A 16,952-nucleotide genomic window follows, 5' to 3' on the forward strand; every position below is an offset into this window, starting at 1 on the left:
GCGTGACCGCGGCGACCCCATCATGTGCTCCTACAAGAGGGTGGAGTGCAGCTTCGAGGTCTACGGCTTCCAGGGGCGGACGGAGGAGTTCATACACAAAGTGAGGCCAGAACACATTAGTAGGCCTCATTCACACCTAAAAGACACCTGTCTTTTGTCAGTGTCTTGTGTCTTGTCCGTGTTTAATGGCCGCCCCCCCCCCCAATGCATTTCCAATGGAAATGAAGTCACATGGTTTGACCAGACATTTTTGTTTGATGGCTGTGTTCTGCTCCCCTCCCCCCCATCAAACAAAAATGTTTGGTCAAACCATGTGACTTCCATTGGAAATGCATTGGGGGGCGGTCATTAAACACGGACAAGACACAAGATAGCTGTCTCAATAGTGTGAATGAGGCCTTAGTGCATGGCACGCACAACCGTATATTTTGTACCAGTGTTGATTTTGCAAATGTTTGCGTAGTTTCAGTCATATCTTAGTCATGTGAAATGTTTTAGGTTTCGTCTAGTTTCAGTCGACTAAATGTCATAAGATTATAGTTGACTATTTAAATCTATACAGTTTATTTTGTCGACCAACATGTACTTTGGCGGGACGCAGCCAGAGAAGCTTCCAGAGGTTGGCCCACCATCATTACCAGCAACCAACACTGTTAGTACAAGATAAGAAACAACAATGTCCCAATAGGGAAATCCACAGTCATTCATCAACATCCATGTCGTGTAACAGTTTTAGGGCTGCAGCTGTCGATTATTTACTCAATTAATTGCACAATGGTGTTGTGCAAAAGTAGCACAAGTACAAAGTATATACCACTATCTGCTATGGTGTTAAGTGGTCAGATGGGTGGGTGGGCCCCATGCATTTCCAGTGCATGTTTATTTTAATGAACAATCACGGCTTGAATCAATGGAACTGATATGGTATACTTTAAGTTCCTGCTTATCGGTATCTCAAATAAAAACAAAGCAAACAAATCGTATGTTACGTTAATATTATCATTAAAGCCGTATAGTGTTTTGCCAGTTATTTGGCAGCCCACTTTCAATATCTTCACGACAGTTCAGCCTGCGCTCTGTGGAAAGCTCCAATATTCTGCCACCAGAAGGGACGAGATGCAACGCAATGCAACGCAAGAACTGTGCCGAACGGATCAGACACTAGAGTATCTTGTGTGTCTGTGTGTGTGTGTGTGTGTGTGTGTGTGTGTGTGTGTGTGTGTGTGTGTGTGTGTGTGTGTGTGTGTGTGTGTGTGTGTGTGTGTGTGTGTGTGTGTGTGTGTGTGTGTGTGTGTGTGTGCGTGCGTGTGCATGTGCATGTGTGTGTCTGATAATAGCCTGCTCATTCATTGTTTGAAGGGATAAGTGTCATGGCAGTCAGTCTGCAGTGCACCAGACAAGCAATCTGTCATTTCAAACTATTGCAGACAAGTTACCATACCAACCAGGCTGTTATCCCACATCTTAGTAAAGTGGTGGTTGTCAAACCTTAGGCCCCACTTGAACATATCAAAAAAAGCGTTCTTCGTGGTGTGCGTTCGCGCCCACACATCTTAGTGCATTTTGCAGAGCATGTTATGGTCAAACAATCCGCCTTGGATCTATTGAACTAACTTAAGTTCCTTTTTAACCCTAACCCTAACCGTTTAACTCTGAGTTACACAGCCAGAACAGTCAGAACCAACATGCACAATAACAGCACCCTGATTCTGTTTGGTCTGGAACAGAGCCTTCGTTAGTATAAATGGCAAAGAACTGTGAAGCAAGTAAGGAAGAGGCCAAATGTCTTTCCAACATGGCTGCTGTGTGCCTCGCTGGTTGAGTTTATAATGGAAATAATTTATAACCATTTACCATTTATAATGGTATAATACTGCATGGTAAAATGCTAACATAAACTTCTGCTCAACTCCATAGACCACTGGTTCTCAACATGACCACGTTGTTGAGAACCTCCAGAGGTCCTTGAGGGGGTTCCATGCACAAATGTTGTATGTGGGTCCCACTTCCTGGTTAAAAAAAAAGTTGCCATAACATAATTTGGGGGTACGTACAGATTTGGGGTCTACAGAGTGGAGCACAAGTTCACGTTGCCATTTTATCATGCAGTCTTAGAGAATCTATAACACTGCAGCCACACATGGCATCTTTTGGCTGGATGGCCTGCAGTAGAGTTCACGGTCCTTTGTACGCAGCGTGATACTGCATTAAAACAAAATACATCCAGCGCTAATTGGATTTGCTTCCTTGTGCTCCATTTGAATCCTGTTGTACAACTTAGTCTTGCATGGGTCCTTTCTTGCAATACAACAGAATCTGACAATAAACCAGCGAGAAAACATGACTGCACATGTTTGCTGATTTTAATGAGCTTTCGGTCTAGTTTTCCAAAACAAGTGGAGTGTGGCTGGTTGCGTGTCCCTCGTGTAGGTTTAATATGTATTTTAAATGAGGCGATAATTGTCTAATTTCTGAAAAGGCTGCGTGGGAGGCATATGGGAGAAGGAATTCAGGTACATGCCGCCAGGATATAATCCTAGTCCTAGCTTGGGGCGAGCAGTAATATGTTTTCATGTAAACACTTAAAGACAAATTGATTACTTCCAGTGGTGGGAAAAAGTAGTCTTTTTTCCCCCAGATTTTTTTACTTAAGTAAACGCAGCAATACCAGCATGGAAGTATATAGGCCTACAAGTAAAGTCCTGTACTCAGCCCGGGCTACTGGCTCGGCGGTCCGAGCACTCACAGTACGTTTAACAGCGAGCTATAGCCAGACGAATGCACCGGAAGTGCATTATTTGTCAACTGGACAACGGCAACTACTGGCGATAGAGGCGATAGCAGGCGAACAGGCGATGGTCGAAAAGTGATAAAATAATTCATCTTTTGGGCGACGTCGCACGGCGATAGTGGGCGATTGGGCGATAGCCAATGAAATTCAAGCGACGCTCGCCATTGGTCTCTAAGGTTAAAATGTTAAAATCCCATAAAATCTGCATAGGCCGATCCCAACGGCCTATGCAGCTTGTCACTCCTCTTCTCTCTCCCCATTTTCTGCCAACCTACTAGCCTATCAATGAAGGCCCAAAAATGTATCTTACAAAAAAATTGTCGCTGTATTAAAAAGTTACTTGAGTAAAAGTACAAAAGTACTACCAGCTAAATATACTTAAAGTATCAAAAGTAAAAGTATAGGCTCATTTTGCAGAATGTCCCCCATTTCATGAGTTTTCAAACAAAACAACTCACAACATTATGTTTGTTTACTGTAAACAGAGCGGACGTAGAATACGCACATCGACAGGCTGGGTGCTGGGCTAAAGAAACTGATGAAGATCGAATAGATCGAAACGTCGTCAGAATTCTCAATAAAGAACGTCTTTCTTGTACCTCTGGTGTGCGGGCTCCATCCAATGTTTATTGTAAACAGCCAACGCAGCACCATTGGTGGAAAAAGTACTCACATTTTTACTTAAGTAAAAGTACCAGTACTGCAATATGGAAATAATCTGTTATACTGTAAGTAAATGTCCGGAATTCTAAGGCCTCACTCATACCTTTCGATCTAGCATACAACATTGATGCATGCTAGATGTAAGCAAGATGTAAGTGTCACCGCCCCAATGCATTTCCAATGGAAGTCACATGGTTTTATACAACATTTTGGACTACAAGCTGTTGTATGGCTTTCGGCTGTGTTTCGACTACCCCCCCCTCATACAACACAAAATAATGTTGTGTCAAACCATGTGACTCCCATTGGAAATGCATTGGGGCAAGATGTATCAGACTTTGTATACAACAAGCATACATCAGTCTGTTGCGAAAGTGTGAGTGAGGCCTAAATGTGCTTTAGTAAAAGTACTAAAGTATTGGCATCAAAATGTACTTAAAAGTACTTAGAAAGTACTCAATATGCAGAATGTCCCATTTCAAGTTTTCAAATGTATAGGCAACAAAGTCTTATGCACACCTGTATGCTCTTAGGCGGGTGATTAGGCAGGGCTCAATGTATTCAGAAGAATGCACATAAAGTGCACAAAGGCACCGTCTGCACTTGCAATACAAACTTCATTTATAGTCAACGTTTCAGTCAAAGACCTTCAGGCATCTGAATGTATAACATCTATTGAAAATAGCCGATCTACAAGCTCACAATGTTACTCATTGTGTGAGCTTGTAGATATAGGCTTTTCAAATGGCCGGAAATTCTGAAATGTATAATACAGAGCTGAAGTGGTCAATGTATGTTTTATAACAATAATCTAAATCTTACAAAGTAACTACTAAAGTTTTCAATAAAAGTATACAATATGTGGATCTGGGATGTATACTCAAGTACAAATTCCTTGTACAGAGTAAATGACACTATACCGTGTCTGTCTGTCTCTCTCCATCCATGCACGAGAAGAATGAAATATAGCTCTGTGTGGAAGATTGATCGACGGGGGGGGGGGGGGGGGGGGAGAGAGACGGGGACGTCATCATCCTACTCTAAAATGAGGAAACATTCTGTCCTCATCCACGCTTCTCCTCGGTGGGTTGACCAATCGATCCAAGGTGTTTATTAGCATTTTCTGCCGTGGGCTACATGATGCTCTGCAGCCGTGGTACCCACCATAACCCAGAAGGTGGGTTATTATTATGCAACGCCAGAGACAAGAAGAAGGGATCTGAGCTGAACAGATAGCTGAGCTCAGCACAGTGCAACGTTGTAACGGTCCACTTCTCATTCATAGGACCCGAGGCCCATTCGACAACATGCAGTCTAAACTATAAATGTTTCAGACACAAAAAACGGTTCACAAATAGCAAATTGTGAGCTTGTATATCTGATATTTTTGAATAGCCAGCCAGCTAAAAGTCTAAAATGACAGAGATGCTTTCCCGGTTTTAATGGATTATTAAAATCATGGCATGTAAAAAGCACTACCGTTCGTAAACTCCCAGTAGTTTAAGAACGGTTTCGACCCCTCCGGGTCTTCATCAGGAATGGAATTCCTGATGAAGGAACGTTGATTCCTGACCATTGATTCCTAATAAACTTCTGGGAGCTTAAGAACGGTGTGCGGACTTCCTACCTTCTTTCTGTATGCATTTTTTTTTGTCCTGTACCTGCAACCATTTTTTGAGATGTGCGTGCCTCCCGTTTGGATGTTCTCTCATGTATAAAGCAGTCCCAGCAAGGTTGTTGTAGACGGGACGGACGGCTTTGGTTGTCCTGACCTGCATGGCGAGAGCTGAATCAATAATGGTGCAAAGTTGTAGTCACATTTGTGGTCCCCAAAATGCACGCACACACGCACGTCTGCTTGTAGTTGGGTTTGGGTGGCGGGTGCACATCGCCATGCAGCCAGGTATGGACTAGTAGAGGTTGAAATTGGTCGGTGTAAGCAAAGCAGACATACACACGTTGGTCTGACAGAGTCAGCAAGAATGGACTTGTGATAGACAAGTACACAAATACAATTAGCATATAGACTGTATTTTACCTATAGCCTATGTCCGGATCTGGCAATCTGCTCTGAAAGGGTCAAAAACATTATCTTTCTTAAGTTTGTCTCTAAGCCCCTGCATATAGGCTATAGGCTACTGTATATATATCTTTTTTTTTTTGTCAAAAGAAAATCTATTTGAATTATTTTCACCTATAATGACTAATGCCTATACCACGCAGAGTTGAAGTGGTTCAATTCACAGTGGAACAAAAGCTCCAGTGTTTCTGACTGTGTGTGGATCTGGGTGTGTACTATAGGCCTCTCAACCAACTCATTTATTCTGATGTAAATGTTACATTTTTCACCATTTCTTCCTCGCTTCTCTTTGTTTCCAAACTTCTCACAGAACATCCGGGACATCCTGTTGGTCGGTCACAGGCAAGCGGTAGCTTGGATCGACGAATGGCACGGTGCGTTGCAACTCTGACACACGCAAAGTAAACACAAGTGAAATGGCGGAACTGAAAGAGTATCGTCACGGTCCCATTCCATTGGAGATTGAATATACACACATGGGGCTCCATTTTCATCACCGCTAAACCCCTTATCCCTAATAAACTTCTCTGCCTTTTTTTGACTATTTTGAAAGACATTTTTGAATAGATCAACTCGCCAATCTACATTGACACGTTGTGAGTTTGTAGACTGGCCATTTTAATTACTCAAAAATGTTTTGCAAAATAGTAAAAAAAAAAAAGGCAAAGAAGTTTAGGGGTAAGGGGTTTAGCGGTGACGAAAATGGAGCCCACAGTGTACATTTAAAGGTAACATGCATGTATAGCCTCGAAAACAGATTCATCTGCCAAAGGAAAAACTAGAAATGCACTCTGTCGAGGTGCCAAAACATGCATGTATAAGATTAAGGCCTGGTTCATACTGATATTGGATAGGAAATTGTGGAGGGCAGTGATCCAGGAATCCCGAGTTGATGTTGGCTAGCCGCTAGACCTCACTCTCGCAGTAAGTAATAATAACATACTGATTCACACCAAACATGATTTTTTTTGTGGTGTCTTTTGTGGTGTTTCTTGTTTTCCACAATGCTAAAACTAGATATATTAGAGACGACTGTAGAAGTAAGCAAGTAACGCACACCCTCTCGTGTAATATTGCTTAATCAGTGGGTCGGGACACATTTGTAGATCTCGGACACATTTTTATTGGTCACGGATAATTGATTTTTTTTATCATGACTGATGAAGACCGCAAGGTGGAAACATTAGTGGTTTTCTTGTAAAAATAAAAAGGCTTGAAATGTCCATGCTGCTCCATAGGGTCCTCTCCTCCTCCTGGCTTTCAAAAATCTTTTGAAATATATATAGGCCTATATTTCTATGTAGGAATCTTTCTTTTATTTTTTTCACTCGAGTCGTTGGCGCATACAAATTGGTCTGCGAACCACAAATGGGTCCCGACCATAGACTGTAAAAAATATGGACAAAGCGTTCCCCGGGTCTAACATGAACGTAAAATGAAGCCTGTAATGATATGCTAATTCCTGATGTAAGTCGCCATCTTTTGGTACCAGCTGGCCATTGGCTGGCTCCGTTTTGTACCAGCTGGTCATTGGCTGCCCAGACAACGAGGCGGGACTTCCCCCCTTCTTCTCCGTTGGTTTTTATTTTGACTCGAGTGGGAGGAGAAGACTCTTGAGTGGGAGGGGAATCCCGATCATAGACTGTAACGGTAGCCACGGCCCTCAGAACATACGCGACTTTATGGTCATTTTTTTAATTAATGGACCATAATTTTCCAAAAAGAATATTATGACATTAGAAATGAGACTTTAAACTAGTGACTGGAAGAAGAAAGTATTCATGACCATGTTTATTAAGGTAATACAGTCTAGGTGAAGTTGGGCCAAAATACATGGGCCTCTATGGAGCTACGGGGCTTTTTGGGTCCAGTCCAGCGCCACAACAGGCCATTATATGAACTACCGATTTCAAATGAGGCTTCACGAAATATCTGGCTGACTGCCCCCCTGGTCCCGACCCATGCAGTAGTTTGGGAAACCGTGATCTAAATTCCATGTTGGCGCTAGAACTGGCTGGAAACCATTTGGAGACAACACACACACACACACACACACACACACACACCGGTAAGTATAGTGAAAATCAATTGAGTGAAATCCGACATGTATATTTCATGTTTCCACATGCAGGGATGAGTCTGGAGGAGGTGAGGGAGTACGAGAGAGAGCTGCAGGAGATGACCAACAGCAAGGTGAAATGTGGACAGAACACAGGTAGGCTATACCGTACCGCGACCCCGTGACATTTCACTGAACCTACACTACATATACTATACACCCGCTGGAGGGGAGGGGGGGGGGGGTCAAGAGAGCTGAGAGCAGATTGGAGGAGAGCATACGAGATGAGAGGAGCTTAGGAGAGAGAGTGCTGAAGGCGAGGAGAGGAGAGAGACGAGAGGAGAGACTGCAAATGGGAATGTTAATATAGGATCAAACAACGGAGAGGAGAGGAGAGGAGAGGAGAGGAGAGGAGAGGAGAGGAGAGGAGAGGAGAGGAGAGGAGAGGAGAGGAGAGGAGAGGAGAGGAGAGGAGAGGAGAGGAGAGGAGAGGAGAGGAGAGGAGAGGAGAGGAGAGGAGAGGAGAGGAGAGTTGAAGTACAGTCAGCCATAAGCGATTAGTGACAGGTGCAAAGTGCTTCACACAAAGCAAATAGAATCCTGTAAAGTGTTTGAAACAGACGACTGATTATTCTTCTATTCGCCGTTCAATTAGAATAAGCAGCAGAGAGCACAGACGGTGCAGGCACGGAAATGTAAAAAATATATGACTAGTCTACACTCTATAATGCAAGTCGCTTGTAAATAAGCAGACATGGCAACACTGCTCGGCGCCTTTTGAGTTGCGTACGTACACCAATATGACGAGAATGAGTTAAATCTATTCATTTGCTACATTCGATTGCATGCTGTGCTTTTCTCTGGTGCCCGCGTGCAGGCAGGCTGAGCTATATGAGGCAGAAGAGTGCAGATTGTTCTCATGCTAATGCATCAGGCAGGCAGGGAGGAGAGAAAAAAACCCTCTATTGCTCCTGTCACCAGATGTTCTACATAAATTATACCTGCCTGCGTGAAGCACTTACTGCAAATGTCAGCCCTGCTGGGGGCCTTATATGTCTCTGGATACGAGGACGTGAGGCCTGCTGGGGGCCTTATATGTCTGGATATATGCATGTGAGGCCTGCTGGGGGCCTATATATGTCTGGATATATGCATGTGAGGCCTGCTGGGGGCCTATATGTCTGGATATATGCATGTGAGGCCTGCTGGGGGCCTATATGTTTGGATATATGCATGTGAGGCCTGCTGGGGGCCTATATGTCTGGATATATGCATGTGAGGCCTGCTGGGGGCCTTATATGTCTGGATATATGCATGTGAGGCCTGCTGGGGGCCTATTATGTCTGGATATATGCATGTGAGGCCTGCTGGGGGCCTATATATGTCTGGATATATGCATGTGAGGCCTGCTGGGGGCCTTATATGTCTGGATATATGCATGTGAGGCCTGCTGGGGGCCTTATATGTCTGGATATATGCATGTGAGGCCTGCTGGGGGCCTATACTGTATGTCTGGATATATGCATGTGAGGCCTGCTGGGGGCCTTATATGTCTGGATATATGCATGTGAGGCCTGCTGGGGGCCTATTATGTCTGGATATATGCATGTGAGGCCTGCTGGGGGCCTTATATGTCTGGATATATGCATGTGAGGCCTGCTGGGGGCCTTATATGTCTGGATATATGCATGTGAGGCCTGCTGGGGGCCTTATATGCCTGGAGATATGCATGTGAGGCCTGCTGGGGGCCTATACTGTATGTCTGGATATATGCATGTGAGGCCTGCTGGGGGCCTATATATGTCTGGATATATGCATGTGAGGCCTGCTGGGGGCCTATATGTCTGGATATATGCATGTGAGGCCTGCTGGGGGCCTATATATGTCTGGATATATGCATGTGAGGCCTGCTGGGGGCCTATATATGTCTGGATATATGCATGTGAGGCCTGCTGGGGGCCTTATATGTCTGGATATATGCATGTGAGGCCTGCTGGGGGCCTATATATGTCTGGATATATGCATGTGAGGCCTGCTGGGGGCCTTATATGTCTGGATATATGCATGTGAGGCCTGCTGGGGGCCTATATATGTCTGGATATATGCATGTGAGGCCTGCTGGGGGCCTTATATGTCTGGATATATGCATGTGAGGCCTGCTGGGGGCCTATATATGTCTGGATATATGCATGTGAGGCCTGCTGGGGGCCTTATATGTCTGGATATATGCATGTGAGGCCTGCTGGGGGCCTATATATGTCTGGATATATGCATGTGAGGCCTGCTGGGGGCCTTATATGTCTGGATATATGCATGTGAGGCCTGCTGGGGGCCTATATATGTCTGGATATATGCATGTGAGGCCTGCTGGGGGCCTTATATGTCTGGATATATGCATGTGAGGCCTGCTGGGGGCCTATATATGTCTGGATATATGCATGTGAGGCCTGCTAGGGGCCTATATATGTCTGGATATATGCATGTGAGGCCTGCTGGGGGCCTATATGTCTGGATATATGCATGTGAGGCCTGCTGGGGGCCTTATATGTCTGGATATATGCATGTGAGGCCTGCTGGGGGCCTATACTGTATGTCTGGATATATGCATGTGAGGCCTGCTGGGGGCCTTATATGTCTGGATATATGCATGTGAGGCCTGCTGGGGCCCTATATATGCCTGGATATATGCATGTGAGGCCTGCTGGGGGCCTATATGTCTGGATATATGCATGTGAGGCCTGCTGGGGGCCTATATATGTCTGGATATATGCATGTGAGGCCTGCTAGGGGCCTATATATGTCTGGATATATGCATGTGAGGCCTGCTGGGGGCCTATATATGCCTGGATATATGCATGTGAGGCCTGCTGGGGGCCTATATATGCCTGGATATATGCATGTGAGGCCTGCTGGGGGCCTATATATGCCTGGATATATGCATGTGAGCATGGCGGCCTATATGTCTGGATATATGCATGTGAGGCCTGCTAGGGGCCTATATATGTCTGGATATATGCATGTGAGGCCTGCTGGGGGCCTTATATGTCTGGATATATGCATGTGAGGCCTGCTGGGGGCCTATACTGTATGTCTGGATATATGCATGTGAGGCCTGCTGGGGGCCTATATATGTCTGGATATATGCATGTGAGGCCTGCTGGGGGCCTATATGCCTGGATATATGCATGTGAGGCCTGCTGGCGGCCTAGGCTATATGTCTGGATACGTGCGGATGTCACTGTATACCGGAATATCTAGTTATCTCATAGCCAACGGGCTCCCGCGACTCTGATGCATTCACACACGAGCAGATGCAAAGATATAGTCTACCTTTCATTTTCAATGGAAGCCTGCAGCGACATGAAGTTATACTGTAGCGCAAATCCCACGTTTGTATAGTTGCATGCGCTGCAAAAGGCACAAAGCTCCAAATTCCAGGTGCAAAGATGCAAATCTTTGTATAGCTGTGATGACGCATCACAGCTTGTGCTTCAATCCCTGCTTCAAACGAGCATAAAGATCTGCTGGGCCGATGAGACCGAGCACAACCATTTGCCAGGACATCTGTGGTCTAAATCTAGCATTAAAAAAATATATGAATTTCTATCGAATAGCTTATAGTTACAATGAAATTGAATGGCGCTATACCCCCCAGCAGGGTAGCGCCATTGAGCCCTATTTTTGTGAGTGCTAAACCCCTTATGCCCAAACTTCTTTGCCTTTTTTTTACTACTTTGAAATAATATTTTTGAATTATTCAACTTGCCGATCTACAAGCTCACAACGTGTTGAACAATTTGAGCACGTTTTTCCAAAATAGTAAAAAATAAATAAAAATGAATAGGCAGAGATGGTATAAGTATGCCTATGCCTAAAATCATATTTAGAAAAAAAGTCATGGAAGGGGAACCTTCTGAGAGCTTCACGGGGCAAAGATAATCAACAAAATCTCAAAATCTCAAAATGGGTCAGAAAAACCTCACAGACACTCACAGTTAAGCTGTTGTGTAATAGCAATATTATACACTCGAGGGTGTGCTTTACCGCGATTATTGGTCAGTGGCGCTTGTGGAACTCTGTGTCCTCCGACACGCTTGGTGACGTCCACAACCGTGTGAGGAACACAGACACAAAGCGACTGTGTGACAGTGTATCTTTGCATTTTTGAGTGGTGCAACCACTACCTTACGGAGCATATATGTGTGTGTGTGGGTGGCTGGGTGGGTGGGTTTGAGCACGAAAACAGCACGGTTGTTTTTCACCACCTGTGCACAACCTAATACACACACAAACACACAAACGCACATATTAATACTTTCAGAACGCAACGTACAGCAAGTAGCAGTTCCACCCAAACTACATAATACATAACCCATTTAGGCCTGAGGATGATTCTACAAATTCTCTGAAAAACCAATGTTTCTATGTCAGTCGTTCTCAAACATTTTCATGTCAAGGACCCCCAAAATTATATGTAATTGGCCACGGACCCCCCATCTGAAAATATGTTGTTCCAGTGACCCCCCCAGAAGCAAAGATTTTAGTTAAAAACGTTCGCTCTGAAACAATATATACCAGTAAGATTTGCGCCACATTTTCAGGATAAAAAAATAAATAGCAGATCTACAAGCTCGTAGTGCGTGCGTGCGTGCCCTCTGCAGGTCTGTCTAGTGAACCTTACGGCTTACCTTGTCCTGCACACAGCCGCAACCAACAATATGGACTGTGTGCTAACTTGGCGCATGCCATATGTTAGTGTACATGCGCCTATGTGTGTGTATAGGCCTACATGCGCATGCGTGTGTGTCTGTGTGTGTGTGTTAGTATACGATTAATGTGTGTGTGTGTGTGTGTGTGTGTGTGTGTGTGTGTGTGTGTGTGTGTGTGTGTGTGTGTGTGTGTGTGTGTGTGTGTGTGTGTGTGTGTGTGTGTGTGTGTACGAGCGCGTGTACGAGCGCCGATGCCAGTATGCATGTGTGTAAGTGACATTCAATTGAGTGTTTATATGCAATTGCTCGTAAGCTTTCGTCTGTATGGGTCATTCATTGCGATGGCACATGCCTGGTTCCATGCATGGTTCTGTGTGTGTGTGTGTGTGTGTGTGTGTGTGTGTGTGTGTGTGTGTGTGTGTGTGTGTGTGTATAGGGCTGTAACAGACCTGCAGTCATTGCTCTGGCTGTCGCGATGCTCATTGCCGCCCCCTACGGGCCAAATGGTGCCTCTGCACCCCATCCCAGCTCTCGCCTCTATAATCAAGAGAGGGAGTCACAGATGTAATTCCATTCATCTGAAATAATGAAAGCAAAATCAACGTGGTCGACTCTGGAGGGTTTAACACAAGCAAAGACACAGAATCACAGATCACACGTGAGGTGAATTCCAATGAGAGCCACTAACACAGGGACCAAGATAGATACACATCTTAACCCCTTCTGGACGGGAACCCCTTTTGGTGTTTGCTATATACTTTAGCTGTTGAAAAATAGCAGATCTACAAGCTCGTATCGTGGCACCGAGTGCCATGCCACGAGCTTGTAGAACTGCTATTTTTTTAATATCGTGAAAATGCAGCGCAAATCTTTGTATATATACACCGGTATATTTCGCTTTATAGACCGGTATATTTTTGAGTTTTTAACAAAAATCTTTGCATATGGGGGGGGGGGGGGGCACAGGAACAACATATTTTCAGATGGGGGGTCCTCAACCAAATAAAGATCATTCTGGGGGTCCTTGCCATGACATAGAAACATAGGTATTTCAGAAAACTATTAGGATTTAGATGACCTTTTGTTTTTTTTACAATCGTCTAAATAGGTTAAGTAATACCGAATAAAAAATTGGTAGTCAGATAATAAGGTTCCCCACGCTGGTCTCTCTGGTGTCCTCTCTCTGGTGTGATGAGAATATCCACAGTTTAGTCATAGTGGTTCTTTCTCCAACAGTCTCTGATCAGCGCCCACTTCTCTCTAGTGGGCCCATTGAGACGAGTGAACATCTCATCGCAAGTGGTCAGGGGGGGTCTGGGCCGTGCGCGTGCAAACTCACTCAGAGCATGTTTATCTCAATGACTACTAACAACGACTTGAATTGTGTTCCGTCCGTGATCAATGGGATTTTTTTTATACATTCATCAGTGTCACAATGAAAAGGATATTACGTCAGTAACAGTTGGCCGAATGGTCAAGGCTCCAAGAAATCGACAAAGTCCAAGAATGTAGATTTTTCGTATTTAACCCATTCTGGGCAGGAACCCCTTTTTGGTGTTTATTGCATTATGTTACACTTTAGCTATCTACGAGCTTGTAGATCTGCTATTTCTTTAGTTAATGCTTTGGGGAGGTCCCTGGAACATTATATTTTCAGATGGGGGGGTCGGCAGCCAAATACATATGTTTTTGGAGGTCCTTTACATGAAAATGTTTGAGAATGTTTTTCAGAAACCTATACTGTATGACTTTTGTCATGATTTAGAAGACATTTTGTAGAATCGGTCTCGGTCGAAATGGGTTAATTTATACCTCCAAAACTGCCCAGACAGGATTGTCACAGTCAAGGTCCGATCGAGGCTAATTTGGGGGCCCACTTGCAATATGCCTATACGGCCTACCAGTGGTCCTCGGACCACAGGTTTAGACTCACAGATTGATCTCTCTCTTTCCACTCACAACATTTAATTAGAAAACTCTCACTTCCTTCCCCTCCCCTTAACCCACCTCTCTCTCTCTCTCTCTCTCTCTCTCTCTCTCTCTCTCCCAGATTCGACCGCCACCCCTCGCCCGGCGTTCAATCGCTCGATGTCGGTGACAGACGAGCGGTCCCTGAAGAAGATGGGAATGACCACGAGCATGTCTGACCCCTCCATCTCTGACTCTGGCCCCCCATGTCCTGTACGGCTGCACTCTACGCCCGAGTGAAGCCGCACGCACGCACACACGCACGCACGGACGCACAAACAAACACACACTTTTCATACATACATACACAATCTCTCTCAAGCACAGACACAGACGGACACAGAATCCTTGCGCACGGAAAACACGCACGCACGCGCACACACACACACACACACACACACACACACACACACACACACACACACGCCCAGAGACACCCCCCATCTGCTCAACCAAGGGAGTTGCCCGCTGTCACCGCCCAGCCACTGTCACCTTCAAGCAACCTTCCATCGTCCTCTTCTAGAGGCTCTCGGACAGCTGCAGTGCAGTCTGGACACCTGGAGTCTGAACACCTAAACACACCGGGACAGTCGGACACTTCCTGGACACTGAGACAGCTAGACTCCATATGGGGCTCTCAAACTTTTTTTTTCCCGTGTCAAGGACCTCCAAATTAATCTGAAAATGACTTTGTGCTATAGGTATACCGGTATATACCCCACTGTACACCCTGTAAAGCTTTATGTTGTTACAATGTTTCTAAAATATTCCACATATTTCATATTTAGCTCAGGATGTTTTTTTGATCTGCAAGCTGCACAACGCGTCCTTGCAAAAAAACATTGTGATCGTCTATTTTCAGATAGCGGATGTATGTATAGGTGAAAATGGTCCAACTGACATTCTATGCTATATATAACTGGTGTTGCTGCATGGGACTCGAACTGCCTCCAACTCCTTCAAGGACTCCAGGACCACTTTGAGAACCCAGTGTATAGAGCTGCTGTACTACTGTATGCATTCTTTCCATCATTATGCCATCCTTTTCTCATGAAATCAAATAATGGAAACAAATAGTTTTTTTTAACCCATTTTGGTGTTAGCATTATGTTATGCTTTAGCTATCGGAAAATAGCAGATCTACAAGGTAGGTCTGCTATTTTAGAAACATAGCTTTTTCAGAAAACTGTCAGGATGTAGAAGACATTTTTAGAATCTGATCTCAGGTCAAAATGGGTTAAACAATGTACTGTATATCAACAAATTGATTAACCACTCAAGCCATGACACCACATTGTCGTGCAAAAATAGATACGCTATATATATATATACTTTTTTTTTACCTAGACTTTGACCTTGATCCGTGTTTTATCATAATCCGAGCCCGGGTTGGGGTCAGCTGTATACTGTATATCCTGCGGAACTCGGGACTCTCTATCAATATGTGTAATACCCGAGTGGATCCGAGAAGAGACCCGTTTCTAGCGAAAATGTAACAAATTCCGCAGCAGTAACAATATAGCGTTTTCTCTCAGTCAGTTGATTCTTCATATCCATAGGACTGAAACGGCTGGGATGACATGTTTATCTTTCAAACGCAGTTCTTATATGAGGCGATCTAAAAATCCCCCCTATGGGGATTACAATGCAAATAAAAAGTACATTTACCAGTGGACTTGGCGCCCTCTACCGATATTGACGTCAGACTAAGCACCATACTGCAAGGCAAGCCAGCTGCCACTGCCTGCCAGGTTGATGCAAGTTGAAAACAGCGGCGTACAAACAACGATTCCAACGAAATCTCGAAAATAATTGGATCTCGGAAACAAATTGGGTCCATAAGTTAAGAAAGAAAGTTGGGCCGTGGCTCAGCGGTCCAGGCACCTTGGCTGGTAGTCCAGTCTGGCAGTGTGCCGCGGGTTCGACTCCCGATCACGACGGCCTTTACTGCATGTCACCCCCCCCCCCATCTCTCTCCCCATTTCCTGTCAGTGTCACGGTGAGCCAAGGGGGTAGGACCCAAATGCAGGACAGAGAGGCCGAAGAGCTCAAATGCAAACAGTTTATTTTAACAGAGACTAGAACAGAACACTTACTATGACAATTTAAACAAAGATCTCACAAGGAACTGAAAAGACAGGAGAGTATAAATACACACAGGGATAACAGGGCACAGGTGAACAAGACTAACAATCAACACAGGGATTGGCTGGGAGACTAACAGGTCACAGGTGGAGAAAACTAGTAATCACAGGGAGGTGAGACAAGACAGGCAAACACAACTAGGCAGAACAGGAAACACTAGGGCATCACTACATAATAAAAGTACACAAGAACAGAAAACATTAACCAAAACTAGGAACAAGGACCACTAGGTACCACGGATTGTGACAGCCAGCCTACTGTCTGTCCCTCCATAAAAAATATAAAATAAAGGCGAAAGCCAAAAGAAAAAAAAAAAAAAAAAACATTTATAAAAGAAAGAAAGTCAGAACGGGTCGGAATCGAATCAAATTTCACAGATCCATCTCGTGTTCGGGACCAATTTTATTTTTGGAAGAGCTCTATAGTTTGATGCATTGTTTATGCCCCTACACCCACCCCTACCCCCAGCCCCACCAGCAGCTCAGCCTAGAGACAGGTGCATGAGGGGTCTAATAGAGTGTGTCTAATGAGAAGGCA

The 16,952-nt window shown here is 44.6% G+C and overlaps 1 protein-coding gene across 1 annotated transcript in view; it reads left to right on the forward strand.

The window, feature by feature from the left end:
* The window catches only part of pitpnc1b (phosphatidylinositol transfer protein cytoplasmic 1b), a 50,052-nt gene extending 35,063 nt beyond the window's left edge, over window positions 1–14,989 (forward strand). The window contains exons 7-10 of the mRNA XM_083760408.1: window positions 1–100; window positions 5,845–5,908; window positions 7,666–7,749; window positions 14,353–14,989. The exon at window positions 1–100 is cut by the window's left edge and continues 56 nt beyond it. Coding sequence (XP_083616534.1) covers window positions 1–100; window positions 5,845–5,908; window positions 7,666–7,749; window positions 14,353–14,510 — 406 coding nt within the window. The 3' untranslated portion in view covers window positions 14,511–14,989. The remainder of the gene's footprint in view (window positions 101–5,844; window positions 5,909–7,665; window positions 7,750–14,352) is intronic.
* Window positions 14,990–16,952: the final 1,963 nt, after the last annotated feature.

Source organism: Protomyctophum parallelum, assembly GCF_964188405.1.
Source record: "Protomyctophum parallelum genome assembly, chromosome: 3".
NCBI lineage: Eukaryota > Metazoa > Chordata > Actinopteri > Myctophiformes > Myctophidae > Protomyctophum > Protomyctophum parallelum.